General features: G+C 34.6%; 1 protein-coding gene across 5 annotated transcripts in view; it reads right to left on the reverse strand.

Annotated features, from left to right (window-relative positions):
- Positions 1-1039: 1039 nt before the first annotated feature.
- LNPK (lunapark, ER junction formation factor) overlaps positions 1040-21828 on the reverse strand; it is a 98895-nt gene continuing 78106 nt past the window's right edge. For 2 of the 5 annotated variants that reach the window (XM_005910405.2, XM_070358762.1), the window contains 4 exons: positions 20502-20607; positions 18852-18922; positions 17911-18081; positions 8022-10388 (listed from right to left, as the gene is read on the reverse strand). In XM_005910405.2, coding sequence (XP_005910467.2) covers positions 10153-10388; positions 17911-18081; positions 18852-18922; positions 20502-20607 — 584 coding nt within the window. In that variant the 3' untranslated portion in view covers positions 8022-10152. Of the gene's footprint in view, positions 5460-8021; positions 10389-16288; positions 16372-17060; positions 17103-17193; positions 17276-17910; positions 18082-18851; positions 18923-20501; positions 20608-21828 lie in introns of those variants that run through there. The other 3 variants (XM_070358768.1, XR_011461726.1, XM_070358775.1) reach the window with 3 other exon arrangements.

A 21828-nucleotide genomic window follows, 5' to 3' on the forward strand; every position in this document is an offset into this window, starting at 1 on the left:
TGAGGTAAAGGTAATTGCTGCATTTACTGCTCATGTCATGTTGATGTATAACCATGTATCAAAGGTCATCCTTCTGTACTCATACATTATCAAATTTGAAAGCACAATATTTGATTCTGACCAACCTTTAAACTGCCCACAATGTGTGTGAAAAATAGATGGAGTTCTACCTTGGGTTTAAAAAAAAAAAAAATGAACCTATGTTTCGGAAGTAGAAGGGTCAAGAAGCCAGTGGCAAGGTTAGATGTCAGTACCATGAATCTTGCAGTGTCTTAGCTTATCAGTGAGGGCTAGTACAATGATCACAAGCTAAAATTGCTGTACTAATGAAGACAAAGGTCTAAAAAATTAGATAGCACAGCCCTTCTGACAGAGGGCAGTATCTTGTGGGCAATAATGCAGAGATAAGGACATAAATCACTTTAAAGGCAATAAAACCTATAATGCACAAATTGAATTGTTTACATGTCTACTGGAGGAGGCACTGTTGAAAACAGAAGTGTCAGCCACATACCTCTTGTTACTCATCTGCACAAGGCAGTCCAGAATTCTGCTTCTTCCTTAGAAGGGAAGTCATCTGCTCCCCTTTTCCTCTGCCCACTCGAAGCTCACAGCACTACTGTCCTGACTCACAATTTAGTAGTCTTGTGCCATCCTATTCTAAAAGGAGTGCTGAACATTCATGCTTGCTTCAAACTATTGCTAACAATTGTTTGCTAGGATAAATTGGTCTTATCAGAATCTATTAAAACCTGAACAGCTGCTGCCCCTGCATTTGCTGGTTGGGGGAGGGGAGGAGGTGTGGCAGGGTGGAGGGTGGGGGTAGGGGGGAAATGGCAGCAGGAAAGGAAAAATCCCCACTCTTCAGTAAGGACTGTGGCTGTATTAAACAAATAAAATACCATTTACTTTCATCAAGCCCAACTACAGGAGATTGCCCTGTTGAAGAAAGATCATACAAACATCAAAAAGAATCCAGGTCTTTAAAAACCAAAAGAAAAAAATCATGTTGAAAAGAGTCTACAACATCCACCCAAAACATGTTTCAAGCGTATAAATTTTATTTCAGTCAATACTCAGTTCATTTTATAAAATTCACAACATCCTATTCTGAAAAGTCATGTATTCTTTGGCTGTATGAAGACTCATAATTGAGAATACAAATTCATTCCAAAATTTGATTTCATCTATTCCTAGGAAAGGTTTTTTTTTAAACCCTACTACTTATAATTTAATAAAATACGTCAACTCTTGGCAGGTAGGCAAAGCCTTTATAATTCTTGCTATAGACATTAAGGCACAAGTAGCCTTTCTCATTTTCAGAAAAAAAATAGCTGACTATAATTCATAAACTATAACACACTAAGCAAGTTTGAATTACATTTGCCATGTACAGTATACCTCATGTTTAATGATTTTTTGAGGAAAAGTACTCAATTTTAAGATGTTTTTGTGTCTGGGCTCCAACAGATACAATGTCCAAAACCAGCAGCTTAATCCAGAAAATTCTAACTTAATGTCAGTTGCAACATTAAATGGTCAGAAATGAGAAAATAAACATAAAAATGAGATTTTTTAAAAACACCATTCCATAGGTAATTAAAATATGGGATCGAGGGTGGGGAGAGTAGGGATCTTCAAGAATGGAAATTTTCTAAAAAACCCAAATTACAGATACAATTTAGAAATCATACCCAAATAACAGACTCACGTGAATCAAGGAAGAGCTCTGACCCTGTGGTGCCCCTCAGCACACCAGCTCTTAGGCCATCTTCAGCTTGGTTCATTCACAGTTATTAAGCATCTATCTCAGACATTAAGAATTCAAAACAAATGAATCCTCCCCATCCTCAAGGTGCTCATACAGTTCCCATTTTCTCATATCTTGAGCTACTCCTTCTCACTTTGTATCCCCAATTCCTGTATTTGTAGGAGTTACAGATAGAAGTAGCATACCAACCACTAGTGCTGATCCACTCAGGTCTATCACAGGAATCCATTCTCTAAACGGACAGGTAGCTGACACCATGCCAGCTTTCAGTTTTGTTTTAATCTGTGCTGTTCTGTTGGAGGAATGCAAAAGTGAGAAATACAAGACTGAGCAACATGGCCTTTTTTCTGTGTTAACAATCAAACGAGGGAGGCAGACAATAAACAAGAGGTCAGGAGATTACAAGTTCTACATGGTATATAAAGAACAATAGGAACAAAAAGCAAGTAACTGCTTAGGGAGGTTGAGGAAGTCACTCGGATTACAGAGTTAGCTCTTCAGGAAATGAGAGTTGACAGGAGTAGCATCATGGAAGATCAGTGCGAGGCATCTCTCAGAAGTGTGGTCAGAAGGCGAGGGAGAACAGTAGGAGACAAGGCCAGAAAAGAAGGGCATGCTTACAAGCCACCCAAGGAGGTAGCCAGACACAAGTGAGCCTGACAATAATTTTTGAAATTTGTGTTTTAGAACACTCCAACAGCAATGTGGACAATGGACATTAAAAAAAGAAAAAAAAAAAGACAAAAGCATCAGTTGAAATTTTCCTAAGTTGCGAGGAACAAACTTTCTGGCCCTTTCCCTTCTCAATAATTCAAATAATTTGAGATTTGCAAACTCCTTCACACTATAAAATCTGCACTAAAGACTACAGTAGTATTTCCCATTGTGCATATGGGTAGGTTCATGCATACTACTATTCAACAGATAATTTATTGTCTCTTCTATACACCAGGCACTGGGAATATAATAAGCAAAACCAGATATGGCCTTGACTTCAACGAGTTCATAGTCTGGTGCAAAAGATAATATTATGAAAGAATTTCAAGAGGAGGGTACGTCAGAGTGGAAAGTCTGACAAGTGTTAGGTTAAGAGAAGACTGCCCTGAAGAAGTAACAATTGAGTTATCACAAAAATGAGAAACCCAAGAGCCTGAGTCTATTTCTTTCAGCCAACAGAGGAGGAGAAAACTCATAGGTAGTGAAAAGGACAGAACTTAGAGATCCTAGGTTTCAATTCCATTTACTATCCATAAATTAAGTAATCTTGGGGAATTCATTTAATCCCTGCTTGACAGGATTCCAGCCCCTCACATGGCTGTGTGAGACTATATGAGAATGTATATGAAAGTATCCAGGGCACAGGGCCTGACCAAGAACAGGTATTCAAAAAAAAATGTTCATTTAATTCCCCACTTTCTTCATCCTTCAAAACCAGACTTAAGATAGAAATACTTATTTTCACAAAAATAAATTTTTCCCAGTTTTCCTAAATCAAGTGCCAGGGATCTGGTAAACGTCTTTGGCAGTTGAAAATTTGGCCCGTTCTCATATAATCCTGGAATAAGAACTTAAACTAATTTATGAGGGAGATTTTGAGAACTTTTTTTAATCTTCTCAGAGTGCTTCCAGATTCTATCAATTTTGCTGCCAAAAAAAAAAAAAAAAAAAAGGCACAAATATTTTTTTAAAAAAGAGAAAAATGCATAAAACAGAAAATCTAGGTTTTAAAAAACATCAAGTAATACAGAGGTATGAAAGTGGATAGTATTTTCTTTTCCTAAAACCCATGAGTAGTATAAATTAAACTACATATAACAGGAGCTTTGGAGGAAAAAGAATAGGAAATCGAATACAATATAAGTTTCATACAAAGGTAAACTGATAAAGGTAACTGGGGGGACACCTACTATCTAATAAATAATTTTTAAAGGCATTTTAAAATAGTATTAAAGTAGAAAATGTAGATTAGTTTCCAAGGAGGAAAGAAATTAGGCTGATACAAATAGTTTATGGATTGATAAAAATTCTGTACTCATTAATAATTTTAATTCACTTTATTTGTATTCTTATGGTTATATTCTAATAAATGTACTTTTCTATAAGTTTATCAGTCTAAACTCAGAGCCTGAATCTGTGGATATAAATCACCTTAAAGAAGGTCACCAGCACACTTAACCAGTCTCATTTGCTTCTGTTTTTCTGTGTGTGCATAATAAAGTCAACTGACCAAGTGACTATGAGGAGGACTGACTAGGGTTCCTGTCTTTTTTCTAGCAGCTGTTCCTCTTTATCTCTGACCATGTTACTGTGTGATTATCTCAACTGGGTTTCACTGAGACAGAAACTGAAGCTCTAGCAATGAACTATTTAAAACTAAGTTTATTGTTTGCAGTTCACAACAAAAACTCTTTGTTTTATTGCTTTACTAATTTGGTGGTGGTGTTCAGTCGCTCTGTTGTGTCCAACTTTCTGCAATCCCATGGACTGCAGCACACCAGGCTTCCCTGTCTTTCATTATCTCCCAGAGTGTGCTCAAACTCATGTCCATCGAGTCGGTGATGCTATCCAATCATCTCATCCTCTGTCATCGCCTTCTCTTCCTGCCTTCAATCTTTCTCAGCATCAGGATCTTTTCCAATGAGGCGGCTCTTTGCATTGGGTGGCCAAAGTATTGGAGTTTCAGCTTCACCATCAGTCCTTCCAATGAATATTCAGGAACAATTTCCTTTAGAATTTACTGGTTTGATCTCCTTGCAATCCAACTGACTCTCATGAGTCTTCTCCAACACCACAGTTCAAAAAAAAAATCAACTCTCTGGCACTCAGCCTTCCTTCTTTATAGTGCAACTCTCCCATCCATACATGACTTCTGGAAAAACCAGAGCTTTGGACCAGATGGACCTTTGTTGGCAAAGTAATGTCTCTGCTTTTTAATATGCTGTCTAGGTTGGCCATTCTTCCAAGGAGCAAGCATCTTTTAATTTCATGGCTGCAGTCACCATCTGCAGTGATTTTGGAGCCCAAGAAAATGAAGTCTGTCAGTTTCCATTTTTTCCCCTCTATTTGCCATGAAGTGACATCATCAGATGCCATGATCTCTTTTTTGAATGTTGAGTTTGAAGCCAGCTTTTTCACTCTCTTTCACTTTCATCAAGAGGCTCTTTAGTTCCTCTTCATTTTCTGCCATGAGGCTGGTGTCATCTGCATATTTGACGTTATTGGTATTTCTCCCAGAAATCTTGATTCCAGCCTGTGGTTCATCTAGCCCAGCGTTTCACATGATATACTCTGCATATAAGTTAAATAACCAGGGTGACAATATACTAATTTGGTAGAGTCAATATATTTAGGTCTTTAATAATTCTAAAACAAGTCAAATTACAAACTGTAAGATTTGGCAGATCATCAATTCACAATCATCTGTCTTAGTCTGTCTTCATGTAAATACTTTTATTATTTTAATAGCTCTAAGAGTTCATAAACTATATGTATATCTCTTCTATAATTCTTACAATGAATTGATGTTATACTAGATAATGACACCACATTATTTTCTTTCAATTTTCTAAAGCAGATCTGTATCCATAATTGTCTCAAAATTGCTATAATTCCACAAATTATCCTCATTCTTTGACCCTTCCACTAACTGATTTGAGCGCAGTCCAACAGGCATTATTGTAGAGTAATACTATAAGGTAAAATAAAGGAAAAAATAAGAAAAGAAGTTTTAAGATAGTTAAGTAGTTACTGTCAGCTGGAAATAGAAATAAACATGTTACATATTTTAAATACATAAACTCTAACACCAATAATTATTGGCAGTATAAAAACAGTGGTTTAATATAAAGCATCCTACATTAAGAGCTGAGATTCGAGTTCTGACTTGCTTAGGCGCTAACTCTCCCCATGACTTCATGTAAGACATTTAGTATTTCTAGCACCCAGCATATAATGTTTAATGAAAATCATTATATAATTAGAACCTCTCCCCTCACTACATGAAAAGATAGCTCTTCAGATTCAGTTATGTTCAGCAAACAATAGTGATTGTGTGTCCAATGCACTGGGCTTCCCCAGTGGCTCAGACAATAAAGAATATGCCTGCAATGCTGGAGACCCAGATTTGATCCCTGGTTTGGGAAGATCCCCTGGAGAAGGGAATGGCTACCCACTCCTGTATTCTTGCCTGGTAGTGAGAAAGACCAAGTACAAAAATAAAGAGCATAGCTTAATAATTAGCAAGATTTCTAAACTTGGATTCTGACTGGAACTATGTCACTTGAATCCAACAACTGAGTGTCCTCCTGTCTGTGCAAGTGGGAAAATGTCCCAGGCAGAGGAAGAGCGGGGGATTAGGAAAAAACACTGCATTTGCAAACAGAGATAACAGTATAGCTGTACTGAAAGTGTGGGGGTACAGGGGCAGAGAAACAGTGGCAGCAGCTGTAGTGAGAAACGCCAGAAGAAACTAGGAGCAAAGTTACACAGGCTTTGTAAGCCGTATGGGTAACTTTGGACCTCATTCTAAGAACAGTGAGGAATAATTAAAGGGTTTAAGCAATGGTATGACATGATTTGTTTTCCAGTTATGAAAACTCTTTCAGGCTGAAGTAGACAGAATAGATAGCCATGGACAAGACTGGAGACAAGGAAACCAGTTAAGAAACAGTTTTGAGATGAAGGAGGCCTGAATTAGAAGGCAGTACAACAGTAATAAGAAGTAAGACTTCTAAAGTCATATGTGTGTGTATGTGTTAATTGCTCAGTTGTGTCTGACTCTTTGCGACCCCATGGACTGTAGCCCACCTGGCTGCTCCATCCATGGGATTCTCCAGACAAGAATACTGGAGTGGGTAGCCATTCTCTTCTCCAGGGAATTTTCCTGACCCAAGGATTGAACCTGGATTTCTTGCATTGCAGCCTGATTCTTTATGGTCTGAGCCACCTGAAGTTATTTGCCTGCATTCAAGTCTCAGATTTTTCACTTATCCAGTTGCTTACTCTCTATACATGTTTTCCTATCTATAACCCAGAGAAAAAAATCCTCACAGGGTTGTTGCCAAGGCACAAATAATACTTAAACAACAGTTAGCATGTTGCTTGGTACATAGTAAGAATGCAAATGTTTACTATCATTAATGTAAGGTTAATGGGATGGAGAAATGAGAATATAACAGGAAGATGCTTAGGAAACAGAAAATGACAGTTAAGGTACAAGAAAAAGGGGAAAGGAATGAGTGGACAAACTCTAGTTTCTAGCTTGCACAGTAGCACTATTGATAAGATGAGAAGCACAGAAATTAAACTGAAACATAGAAACTTTTTGAAGGTTTTGAAGGAGAAAATAGTGTTCACTATTTAATAAATTGATTGGGAGAGACAGTCATTCCAGTAGGCAGGTATATCTATCACTCTAAAGTGAAGGAAAGAGATCAAGGCTGAAGATCTGAGAATGAGAGAGACAGATGTAATTAAGTCCATGGGGGTTGATGAGAGCCTTTAGAGAGAGAATACACAGAGTGAAGAAATGCTGACAAGGTAGAAAGGTGAAACACCAACATGTAAATGATGGGCAGAGGAAGGGAAACCTGCAGAGGACACTGAGAGAAAAGGAGCAGAGGAGTAAGAGAACAATAGTGGGAGAACTCAAAAGCCAAAAGAAAAAAAGTGTTTCAAACTAAAGGGAGCACCCAAGAGTGTCAATGGAATTAGGTAAGAACTGAGTTTTTGCTGAATTTAGCAACAAAGTTATTCATTCACCTAATAAATAATAAATGTGTCAAACACTGTACCAGGCTCTGGAGATACAAAGGTAAATAAGACAGAACCTTGCACACAAAGACTCTTAAGTCTTGAAGAAATACAGTAAACTAATAAACAGATAAAATACTCATAGATTATAATAACATGACAGGATTGAGTAAAAGGCAGAGACCAGCTTTAGATACAGAGCTTGGGAGGGCATCTCTCTGAGGAAAGAACATTTAAACTGAGACCTAAGGTGGGAAAGGGTTTAGCTTAGTCAGAGAATTGAAAGACACCCTAAGGCTTCAGCATAATGATGGAAGAGAGACAGAGAGAAAAGCAAGACATGTTTGTAGATTATGCTAAGGGCATAGTGAGAAGTTTACATGATGACCTGTTGAGCATTAGTAAGTAGGGAAGCGAAGGTTACTCTAGCTCACAGCACTGATTAGTTTGCTTTTCCTCATTTATACTAGTCTTAATAATCAGAAATAGGACACTATACCACTCTTCAACCATTAACTGTTTATTATAATATCAGAAGAAACGTTTCTATTTTAATAGGTACTACATGATTACAGCATGTTACCTGTTACATTAATTCACCTATTTTAACCTTCTTCCATAGATACTTCTGATATCTACTTAATTCTATCACTAAATTATATTTCTCTGAGATTACTCATTTTTCAGAATTTGAATGTTTTATAACAAGAAGACTCAGCAAAGTGTTACTAAAGTGTTATGGGCCAATAATACACACACCAAAAAAACTGATGGGCTTCATCAAAAAAGGGAAAAAGGAGACTATATTCTGTAGTATTATTATATGCCACAGTTTCAGGTTCCTATTGCCTTAATCTATGCATTTATATACATGTATAAGATAAAGAAAACCTATACAGAAAACTTTGGCTTGATTCTGACCAGCCAAATTATATTTCATGTTGTTTTTTCATTTCCTTATCTGCAAGAAGGAGAATTCAGACCTCTTCCACATTTCACAAAGATATCAAGAGTATAAAATGCTACCACTTAATATCTACTATCAGACAGTCAGCTAGGCCCACTACATTAATTACTTTTTATTGTCCTCATACTCCAAAAAGTAGGTATTCTTCCAATTTTAAAGATGAAAAAACATGACCTCAGTGAGGTCAGGTGACTTGCCCAAGACTGCAGAGCTAGAATTCAAGCCCAATCCTATAATCTTGAAAACTCTCAGACTATTAACAGATTTGGGTTCCTTTAAAAAAACCTATCAGATATAAGGTATTAAATCATAAAGATGAATTTTTAAATGATAATAAATGGTTATTTTATTTAATTTTTAACAAACCATATATAACTTAGAAATACTTGCCATATACACCATTCCTGTATATTCCTTCCTTTGGCATAACTTGATAGTTTTTTCTTAGTAATAGATAAAAAGAAAATAGAAAAGATAACAAGAATTACTATTCTGGGTCGAAAAAATTGCCAGTTAGTCCTTAATACACATATTAAATCCAATGAACTACTAGTAATTAACTGCCTATTCTCACAAAACTATGTCTCTCAAAATTAAAAACTACAAATGGCCTAAGGTTTTCCTGAATCAGAAAAATCTAACCTCGGATTAGAACCTCTAAATGTCACTAATTCTCTGAACTTGAAAGGTAACAAATTTGAATAAAAAGATCATAATTTTTTCTCAGCATAATTTATAGATTTACTGAATCGTGAGCTCTTCCTACTAAGACTTTTCAGGCAGCTAAGTCATCTACCAAGCTATTGTCTGAAGAAGTCTAGATATTTAACGAAAAGAAATTGCTTCCAGATCATCTTTATTTTCCTTAACAAAATACACATACGAGCACAAAATTCACTTATAATAGCATTATTTTACAAATATAAATAATGTTCAAAATTCAAGTACAGTCAAGTGCAGAGATATTTCCTATATGTTAATATGTAAACATAAGCTAATTATATACATCAGGTACCTCTGGCCCAGCTGCAAAATAAGAGACATCAAAAGTAACACTGCACTTGACTGTTTGACTGCATTCTTACTGAGAATTCACACAAATACCTATATTATTACTGTAATAACTTTCACACCTCTTAATGTAAATGCCTAAATAGATTTTTACCCCCTGGCAAATATCACAAGAGTTAAAATTCTATCCATTTTAATAATGAAGTATTAAAAATCTTAATTGAGTTTCATTCCTTAAAACAAATGCCATACATAAAAAAAAAATAAAATAAAAAATAAAACAAATGCCATTAGAACTTATTCCTAACCAAAGTTCTTCCTATGCCAAATGTATTTACACGTCACAAGAAGGAAACAAAACTTCTATTATATTTGTTTACTTTTAGAACAGAAAAAAATACCTAAACGTTGTCTGAACAGTGTGGGTTTCTGTACATTCAAAAGGATTTTACTTTACTGACACCATTTGCTTTTAATTTTAATAGCCAGTAGACGTAAGTCTGACATATTGAAATAGCTAGGCAATTTGAAATTCAAACGAAACCAAGCATGTCTTTGGGGGGGCGGAAAAAAAGAAAGTACCACCTAAAAAAGCAATAACTGACATCAGCAAGACTACAAATATCCAGTTGAAGGCACATGGAAGTATTTACTACATTGTCAAAGATTCTCCACTTAGTTCAGGATTAGGAACAGCACTAGCTCTGGGAACTGCTGACTTGTCTTCATTCATTGAGGTTTCTTCATTCTCGGTCTCTTCTTGTTTCTCCTCTGGTTCCTCTATGCCAGATGCTTGTTCAATCACTGGGTTTGTCTGCTCTGTATCTGGTATTTTGTCATCTGTCTGTTCTGTACTATTATCTAGAACATCTTGTTCTTCTAAAGATTCTGAAAAGATAAAGAGTAAAAACTTCAGGAATAGTCAATGTTAATAACTACTAAATAAGATAAGCATGTGCAAAGAAACTAAGAAACAGAAGAATAGTCTAACATTATCCTTAAAATATATCTTTTTAATGTACTTAAGTACATCATGCATGCATACTCAGTTGCTAAGTCACGTTGACTCTTTTGCAATCCCTGGATCTCACCAGGCTCTTCTGTTCACAGGATCTTCCAAGCAAGAATACTGGAGTGGGTTGCCATGCCCTTCTCCAGGGGATATTCCCAACCCAGGGATCAAACCCATGTCTCCTGCATTGGCAGGCAGATTCTTTACCACTGAGCCACTTTGGAAGCCTATCCCTAGAGCATACCATATATGAAATGGTATGAATGAAGGAAAAAACAATTTGGGGGAAACATACCCATAAACATAATTTTACCTAAAGCCCCATCGTTCACAAAATAAATGAACTATCATAATACTTAAGAACTTTCCTAAAGATGGATTTGAAAGCTGAATGTCTGAATATATCAAAATTAAAATAGAATTATGTATTATAAGACAACAGCCCAGGAAAAACAGCAAATGCACTAACTCCCAGATTATGTGTCCTGAAGGAACTAGTGTCTCTTGCGTCCAGGCAACACTGTGACCAATGAGTAAATGTGTACCTTTGTAGGGTGCATATGTGTGTTTAGGTGGTGTGATTTCCCACACTGATTTACATCTCTATTATCCATGACTGTGGGGGTCTGGATCCACCTTTTCCAAAGACAAGACAAGTCTTTCTTCATCCCTGTGCAAGACAAGTCCTTGGGATTTAAACCTCTGGGTCAGAATATGCTACATACCTTGAATGCTAGGGAGCGAAAGGGAAGAGTCTTTTGCCTCTGTCTCCATTAGCAGAGGCCAAGTAAAGGCATTGGTTCCTAATCTGAAAGTTTACTCCCTTCAAACTCTCTTTTGAGTGTCATTAAACTCATATCTCTTAATAATAATTTAATAATAATAACTTTAATTCTTCAAAGTTTAAAGAATAGGAAAGGGAAGGAAATGACAGGAGCAGAGTTTTGGGCCACTCAATTTCCAAATCAAAGATAAACACCTAACTTTGAGGTGTTTCTGTGTTTTGTTTCTGTAATAATAAATAGCAACTAATATTACTGCTAGGAGAAATATGGTTAAACTACATCAGCAAAGCAAATAAGGACATTTTCATACCCTCACAGATGATCCCTTATAATATATTACAAATGCTACTGATTCAAAAATCTGGAGGACAGGCCAGTTTACACTAGTAAAAAGTTCTAGTTTTGTTCCTTGTAGAATAGTAACCCACTCCAGTATTCTTGCTGGAGAATCCCATGGACAGAGGAGTCAGGCAGGCTATAGACCATAGAGCTGCAAAGAGTCGGATACAACCAAAGCAACTTAGCATATAATAAATGCCAGTATTTTGATAACAAAATTAATACTTTTTAAAGAAAATATGCTTACATGGAGGTTTTATAAATTCATGGTTTTATCATATCAGTTTTAATAAATATAAATTATATCACATACTCTAGGTGGATTTGAAAATAATTTTTTAACTTATTTTTAAAGATATTTTCGACTCTAGTTTATGGAATTAATCACAATCTCTTTCTCTCTTTTTATATATAGAACAAAAAGCCAAAATTGCATAGCTAGGGACATCTAAGTTAACGAGGTTTACTGTATGGAAACTTCATATGCTCACAAAAAGATGAGGAATGTTCACATGTCACAAAAATGCTATTTTTATTGTAAAAGGAACATAAAATGGCACTGTCACCACTTGGAATCTTACAAAAATCCAAAGTTGAAAAGCAGGAGGTCGAGTCATGTTGTACAAAGTTGTGTTATATCCAGTGGTCAAAGGAAAAGCAGAAAGTGAAATGAAACTCTATGGACATGTACAGACCATTTCTGCTACAAGGGCAAGCAAACTGTTCAGTGGAACACTTCAGGAGTCAATAAGTGAAAGTCACTCAGTCATGTCCAACTCTTTGCGACCCCGTGGACTATACAGTCCATGGAATTTTCCAGGCCAGAATACTGGAGTGGATAACCCTTCCCTTCTCCAGGGGATCTTCCCAACCCAGGGATTGAACCCAGGTCTCCCGCATAGCAGGTGGATTCTTTACCAGCTGAGCCACAAGGGAAGTCAATAACCATTTGTAATTCTACCTTCAAAGAATTTATCCAGGGTAGAATTTTAAGAGTCACTGTTTTCTACAACTCTCTGGCCATAGAGCAATACTTACTTGCCAAGAATTTTACAAGTGGTTATGATTTAGTAAAACCTCCAATAAAGTTACACGAAATGAAAAAACAAAAAGCTCAGAACTCAGGACTCAACTCATCAATAAGCATGCTTCAGTGAACATGGGCCCACATAGTTTGTTATCTGTTTTGATAGATTAACTCAGTATTAAACAGGAGAGGTATCAAAGTTTATGATTTATCATATTAAAGCTTTGTGATGTAATTATTTTCAGAAATAGACACATCGCCAGTCAAATACAATACAAATTTTAAAATTCTGGAATCTTAAAGAAGCAGTTAATACAAAGAGAAAAATTATAATACTTAATTTTGTTAACGTATATAGAGGTGAATTCTAAGATATACACGTGAATTCTACAAAAGTCAATTATTTTCATAACTAGAAAATAGCATTATACACAAAACCTGCTCATCAATACTATATTGTATTTCAGAAAATATACAGAAGACTAAAAAATGGTGAAATGATGAAAAGGGTTTGAGAACAAAAAGCGTATTAAATGACTACTTTTCTTCCCCCAGGTTAATCTGTAGAAAAGTAATATTAATAGCAGTTAATGTTACAAAAATTTGGTACGTGTCATGATACCTATAATGCAGATATCAGCTAGTCTAAACAACATAGATATTCAGTGTATGTATGTCAGTGTCTTTTTGTGAGAGGTCATCACTACAAGCTTCAAGTGAACTAGATGCACAAGATTAACAGAAATTTAATTACATACCAGTTTAATAACTAAACCACAGAACTTTATAAAAAGATAATTAAATATATTCCAAAAGTACTTACTTTATTTCTGCGGGAGAGTATCATTTGCCACAGAAGAAAACAGTAAATTTCTTCTGTGAAGCTGTAGTTTATATATAATAGTTGGTGGTATAAAATTCATTACAGTAGATGTCAATATTTGGGCATAAAATACCAAAAGAGAAACCATATTTCATGTTCACACTAATTAAACAGGTCTACTCTTCCCTGTGCAGCACCAGTTTAAGACTAAAATTAATACAAGGTTACTCGAATGACCTAATTCCATCTGTAGGAAAAATTTTTAAATCACCTTTGACATCTGTAATGCCAAGAAAACAATCTATCACAATGTGATAAAACAAAAATGATCCATGGGATTTGTTCCTTACCTGACTCCTTCCCCTTCTATTCTCCTACCCCAATATTCTTGAGAAAAAAGCTTTTCCCACCAAACTGTAACAATTGGCTTCTGGTTGTTTGGGTAAAGCTTCAATTCAGCTAGATAGCTCAACCTCATAAAACTGAATGTAACTGTATAATGAACACTGCCACTGCCTCACCTATAAACCACAAACATGCAAAAACATTTAAGAAGACCACCGTCCATTTAGGTTTTTATTCTAGCTCTTGAAAGGATAATTCTCTAAAAAAATTAAAGAATAGTTAACAAAACAATTTCATACATCTCCAAAAGAAACACATAATTTCTGCAGCAAAATACATGAGTCTATTTATATTATGTATTCCAAAACTCCTAATATTTTGGTGATTTAGATTCTTACTTCTTACTCCTTTTTACAATAACTTTAAAAAAATTTTGCCTTGCTAACATATCAGAACCTACTATATGTACAGACTATAAAACTCACCCAAAGGAAATTTGTTAAATTAAAATGGACAATTTGTCTTTAACTCACAGATTTTCAAGTTTTTTAAAGATTTTTCTGCCTTAAGAAAAACAGCCAACTTATATTCAAGGACCAAAGACACAAATTTCATCCCAAAATGCAACTTACTGGCTCAATGAATAAAATTCAAATAAATGATAACCACCTATGAGAAAATAGCTCATTTTAAACATAAAGATATTGTGTAATTATTTACCATTTGTTAACAAATCCATTAGAAGAGTCATTAGAATGTCATTATTAAGCAATAATGTAAAACTATTAGATGAAGGTGTTTCAGAAAAGGAAACCAACAGGCTAAAAGATCTCTATGTCTAAAACAAGCATGAAAAAAACATAATATAGGCAAGTTTACATCTTGAGTAAGCTATACATAGCTAAAAATAAAGACATAAGTTTTTCTGATCTGATACATAGAATTCAATAAAATCTACATTATCAAATAGTACAATTTCCTAAAGCACCTAATAAGCAAAACTAAAAACAGAACTTTCCTTAGTTCAACATAACCTAATGGTAACAGTATTATTGTTGAAACAAAAGAAAGGGAAGAGCAAAAATCGGATTATCAAGATAAATTTCACCTTATATAAATTGTACTTGCTATTTTTGATAGTACTAAGTAGATGCCATGAGTTTTATTACTAGCAAGTTATTTCCAGTGAATAAAGCTATATTCTACTAAAAGAATTACATAAGATCTAACTAAATATAACTGAACAACAAAAACAATATTAACATTTTTTAAACATGCTAACTCCAAATCACTATACTGGAATATTAATAGTGTAGTAACCTTGTACTCTAATTATTATCACATCTAACAAAAAGAATACTATGAATCAATTATTTTGAAAAACACATTTTAAAAAGAAGAAAAACTGATAAACTGACTTTAACATGGCTTAGCAGACACTCAAATATTACTGTACTATTCATTTCACAATAAAAGAAACCAAAGAAACTAAAAACCAGCTCATTACTTTGACATACCATATCTAGCATGCTCTTAGAATAAAGTGACAATTTTAATTTTTTTGTTTTCTCTAATGTTTTATTACCAAAACATCCGTGTACACAGTTTTAGAAAAAATTTTAGGAATTCAAATGAGCAGTTAACAGGAAGAATTTCTTTCTTCTAGCGCTCCTTCTTTGATGAAAACTTTCCAAGGTTTCATGTGTTGTTCCAAGAGTGGTCCAAAAATTTCAAAAGCCTTATGCCTCACCCTAAATGCAAAATATTCCAGTAGAATGAAGATAAAATTTAAAGTCTTGCATCATAAATTGAAAAAAGGATTTCTTGTATTAATTCTAGATTCACATAAATGGTTATGAACTATTCTTTGAAAAAACATTAAGACGAAAGAAAGTTACCTTTTGGTTCCATCTGTAAATTCAGTAACACAATCTCAAGAAGCTGGTTCAATACTTTTAAAAATATATAAAAATTGAAACAGGAAAGTTTTTCTTTCAGACCCTAAGTTTTGTGTAATTTTTCTACACAGAAGTGTAGAAATCAGCAATCTAAGCCCTTCATCACTCTGGCTGTCAACAGAGGGAGTAGCTGATTGAGATGATATGCTCCTTACTTCACAGTTCAATTTAATCATAAAGGTACGCCACCAGTGTTTAAATAAATGCAGCTTTATCTCTTCATCAGAAATACTTTCTGCCATTTACTAATGGAATCCAGCTTGAAATTGATAACCGTATATCACAGTGTTGAGAGACAGGAGTCTTGGAAAAAATTTTGTCTTCTGACAAACCAAAGAAGTAAAACGATGCTCATAATAGCCATTTTGATGAATCCAAAAAGAAGAATGAAGAAGTTACTACTATAGTGACTATCTTAACCAAATGGAATTGTTGCTTCAGTTTCTAGCATTGTGGAGCTATCATACCCTGCCTCAATGTCTTCACCTATTAACGTTACCTTATTAGGGTTGAGTTTGAGCCAGTTAGACTTCATTCCGGAGGTTTCTGACAGAAAATGAGACATCTGGGGTATTGCTCCTCCTAGATTAGATGAGAAGGAAAGGTATAGCTGGGTGTGGTTTGCTAACTTTGCATCTTGACCTTAGTAGAAGATAAAAGCATGGGACTCATTATCAAGATATCTATTTTGCTGGCTGTTTTTTCTTTTTTTGTCCCAACTATTGGCTTTCAAATATTCACTTTAGCTTTCATAAGCAAAGTTACTCATGGCAGGGACTCCAATTTTTCCTCTAGGCATCTTCAGGTTGGAATTCTTTAATTTTCAGTTCCAAGAGGCGGCAATGGCAAGGCAGATGATTTGCCTGTGACAGCATGCAGCTCAGAGCATGACTTAAGCAAAAGATAAAAGTCTGACATTGTGTTTGGAGTTGACGTTGCAGACATGGAGAAGACAAATACAAAGATTCAGCGTTCAAGTACACAGACCTCTTTGTCATGGCTATCTGTATTCAAATTCATTTTGATATTTGTTAGTAAGACAAAAGCCAAGCCCAAGTCAACACACATATTTTAGGTTCATTCTTCAAAGTTAAAAAAACAAACAAACATAGTCAAATTCTCATACCAAACTTCAGATACGTGAAAATTCACTGCCTTGTATATTATTCTCAGTTAAAGCACTTTTTCCACTACTCAGTGATTTTATAAAGAAATCAAATATATGTAAATGATAACTTCTAGAAGTTAAAAGAATGAATACTGACTGCTACCTTAAACTATGTGAACGAAACTTCCCATGTGGATTTTTTTTTCTGTACGGGGTGAAGCACCAAAATATCAGGGACTGTGTCATAACTTTAGCAATCTTCATAATTCAGAGCTGCTTAACAAATAGTTCCTCACCCAACATTAATAACAAGAAATAGTTGGCAATTAATAGTCAGATCTTCCATCTCATCTTTCCATGAAACTTCCTCAGGAATTCCTAAAACAGAACTGAAAGATAAGTTCTAAAACTCAATGAATCCTGATAACTTCCATTTCTTTAAAATAAGTTTGTTTTACAACAAAGGCATTAATCAGCAATATTAAATCCTATGGACCTTGATAAATTGTCTGTTTCAAAGGAACACCAGTCCTGTCAATATAGTCATCCAAAGAATGTAAGGCTGACTTTTCAACTACAGAGTTTCCTGTTTTCGAGTAACTTGTAGTCATAGAAATGCTAAGGCACAAACCTATATTTATCAGCGTTAACTACAATTATTATAAGAAACTGACCCTTATGAGTAGTGGCTTCATAATTGTCTTAAATCTGCTTCATTTACATAAATTGAAAAGCAATTCCATGTATTACTAGTTAAATCTCCCAACAGTTAATTAAAAAGATAACTCCATAAATAATATTTACCAAGCTATTTCTAGATCCTGCTTAACACAATATATATTTTAAAACTCAAACACATCAAACCAACTGCATAGGAGGCCATAATATCAGAGCAATACCTGATAATATGCATGCTGAAAAATCTGATCCATTCTTGTCTAAAACAATTATGCTTTTATTGTTGAAAGCAAACATTATCAAGAGACAAAACTTCTAAATTAACATATTCATACCTTCATTGATCTGGTTCTCTGATGAAATTACACTTTCTGAGGGCAAGGAACCAACTGTATTTGAGACTTCCAATGCCTGCCTCTTTTCAAAACTAAATTCTGGAAGTCTTGGAGCCTGGGGTCTGGTTTTTCTAGCAGGATTCAAGAAAAAACAGTAGGCACAACGAAAAGCTGTAGAGAATTAAAAAAAAATAAAACCATAAACCAAATAAACTTTAAGGACTAATCAAGTAACCCTCAAGGTTAATTTTACAAAGAATCTTTCAAAAGCCATTTATTCATTGTGAAATTACACATGGTTATAATAATATTATGGCAGGTGTTCTAACCAAAGTTTATTTTAAAGCATATTTAAAAATTATTATTAGAATTATAATACCAATTTAAAGCAGAAAAGATAATAAGTTACATAGCAGGTTAACCAATAGCAAAACAATAATAATGATCTAAATGTATTACAGAAATTACACTTCTAGTCACCATGAGGTATCTTAAAAGCCAGAACTTTACTCATCTGCCCCCCAAAATGTTGCATGTTATATATATTTGAGAAGCATGATTAATTTAGTTCAATGTTTTTAAATAGTAGCTGCACATGAAAATATTCTGAAGAGCTTAAAAAAAATGCTGATGCCTAGGCCCCACCTCAGATCAACTAAAGCAGATTATTTGTAGGTGGAACCTGGGCATCATAATGTTTAAAAGCTCTTCAGGCTAATTCTGATGCACAGTGAAAGTTTAAGAACAGCTAGCCTAGAAGTTGTACACTGTATGAAGAAAAAATCTGAGTTGTCTTTTCTGCTTTGCTGTGTATTCTATAATATGCCTGAACAACATATACAGAGCAATACCTAAAACAAAATGGCATTACATGGCAATTGGCACAGAATGAAATATTTAAGAGTAAAATATTTAAAATCTAACTGCCAAATAATTCTTACCAATGTACTCAAATTCTTCTTTCAAAGCCATGCCATTGTGAGAAAAACACTGCTGACATATAAGGGCGTACCTACAGCAAAAGGAAAAATGAACAGAGTAGTTACAAATGCAGACAAAACAAGTGGGAGAAGCTACTTTAGCCATCACAGATAAAGTACACAGTTAGATTACATAGCATTTACTGTAGCTAGATGTGCCATAATAGATATTACTTTGTAAACAATAAACAATACTCTTTATGACAACAGTCAAATTTTTAATTATTTTAAAATATTATATATCAAATTAAAAATAAACTAAGAAGCAGTCAAATAAAATTTTCTTAGTAAGCAGAAATGTATTTGATAACAGAACACTTAAATTTTAATGTTTCCTAACACATATTCCTGGGGATGACAGACCCCAAATCTGTGGTCAGATAAAGAGTGGAAAAGATGAAGCCTCTTACAGATTCACAAATGAGTATTCTTAAAACCGCTGTGAAGTCTTGTAGTAAAGAAATGAATTTAATTTTGTTTAGTCCAGTCCAAAGGTTAATTTCTGTATATCATGATTTCTTAGCTATCCCAATTACACTTAAACATCTTCCACATTTTCTATTTATATACCCTTTCTGTTCTCTGAGTAAATACTTAATAAATACCTGGCCCTATCAAACAACATTCTATCTGTTTTGAAGAACGTATAATTTTTCACATTAACATTAAATTCTAGTCTCTTTATTAAGACAATAATATTAACCAATAACCTTGTCAAATATCTATTCTTAAAATACCCTAAGAATTACTTAAAAGTCTATACTATGACAATTGTTCTGCTCATATCATCCTTATAATCCTAGAGTTATTATAAGGATCAATTAAAATAACTGGAGAAGCATTTTGGAACTCTAAGTGTCAAATACATGAAACTGTCCTCACTGTTATTAAAATTTTCACTATCATTAAGTCCAGTACTCACATCTATAAAACTCCATTTCTTATAACCTACCAACTTTTCACTTTTCACTATTTACAAACTCTTCAAATTCAAAAGATTCAACAAAATGATTCAAATTCTCTAAAAATAATGTTATAGCAGCGTTATAACATACCAGTTACAATATTTTTTTGTTATATATAATATGTTTTAAAATATTTTATCCAAATACTTTATCTAGATAATCTACTACTGAAAAATAACTGAGTATGTACTCTTTTGCAGGGCCATAAAATACTGCATTATGTTCTAAAATCAGGAAACAACTACAAAATCATAGAACATTTAGTGCATGTGCACATGTGTGTTGGAGAAGGCAATGGCACCCCACTCCAGTACTCTTGCCTGGAAAATCCCATGGGCAGAGGAGCCTGGTAGGCTGCAGTCCATGGGGTTGCTGAGGGTCGGACCCGACTGAGTGACTTCACTTTCACTTTTCACTTTCATGCATTGGAGAAGGAAATGGCAACCCACTTAAGTGTTCTTGCCTGGAGAATCCCAGGGACAGGGGAGCCTGGTGGGCTGCCGTCTATGGGGTCGCAGAGTTAGACACAACTGAAGTGACTTAGCAGCAGCAGCAGCAGCACATGTGTGTACACACACACATACACACCCACTCTGACCAATAAACTTTCTTCATTTTCATTTAGCTACACCCTAGTAAACATTACCTGTTCTGTGGACCATCACCAACTAAATATTCAACAATTCTATCCAGAGCACCTCGTTCTCGAGGCAGAATGGGTCTTGCTAAAGGTGGACCAGGAGGATGAAGACCTAGTAAATAAATATACACAAAATTTATATGTGTAAAATACATCTAAATTTCAATTCAGTTGCCAAGAACTACTTATGCTCGTTAAGAGTTTTTTAATGATTTTAACAAAATAAAAATGATACTATCATCTCTGTATTCAAATTTTCATTAAAAACACTATACTACAAAAATATATTTATCTATGTGCTATATTAGAACCAGAAACATAATCTATTTCGGAATAAAACTATGTTGAGTTCTGTACAAATTAATTTTTTAAATGCTCAGACTCTTAAAAGTTTATGCAATAACAAACTAGGAGACTTCCACTGTGTACCATAATACAGTAATCAGAGTCAGATTTAATCTCCCACTTAAAACAACTAAAATACCATGTAAAATATACTATGCAATGGTTTTAGAGACACTGGATATCAAGTAATGTAGGATAAAGATCCCTGAAACACATAAAGTAAATAAGATGAGCCCTACAACTGCCCCAATTTATTGCCTGGAGAGTTTTCCAGGTAGCAATTCAGGCAGAGTAAATCCCGGTGAAGTTCATTAGTCTCCCTAAGTTGAAGAGAGAAAGCTGGAACGCTGGAGAGGCCAAGACAGGTTGAATTCACTGGGAACAGAGAGGAGAGAATGCCGAGAGCCAGAACACCAAAGATCTGCCCAGGATGCAAATGAGAAAAACTACCTGAGGACAAAGAAAGAACTGCCCCCAAAATACTAAAGGTACCAGTGCTCACATGGGGCCAAAAATATCACATGTTCCCACCAGCCAGGATGGAAAACTTCATAACTCACAGGTCACTGGGTAAATATTCAGAGAGGCCTTGTACCGTAATTTTAAAATATCCTGTACCCAATAAGGCAAAATTTACAATGTCTGACATTAGATAAAAAATTATTAGTCATGCAAATTGGCAAGAAAATAAAACCTATAATGAGAAGAATCAATCAAAAGTGACCCAGAAATGATGGAGATGATAGCATTAAGAGACAAACATATTAAAACACTTATTATGACTATATTCCTTAGGCTTGAGAATCTAGACAAAAACTGTAATATGTTAAGCAGAGACATGAAAAAAATTTATAAAAGATCCAAATTGAACCTCTACAGATGAAATCTACAATGTCTTAGATTTTAAAATTCACAGATGAAATGAACAGCAGTTTGGACATTACAGAAGAATTAGTAAATCTGAAGACAGCAATAGAAGCCATGCAAA

This window comes from Bos mutus, chromosome 2, assembly GCF_027580195.1.
Source record: "Bos mutus isolate GX-2022 chromosome 2, NWIPB_WYAK_1.1, whole genome shotgun sequence".
Lineage (NCBI taxonomy): Eukaryota > Metazoa > Chordata > Mammalia > Artiodactyla > Bovidae > Bos > Bos mutus.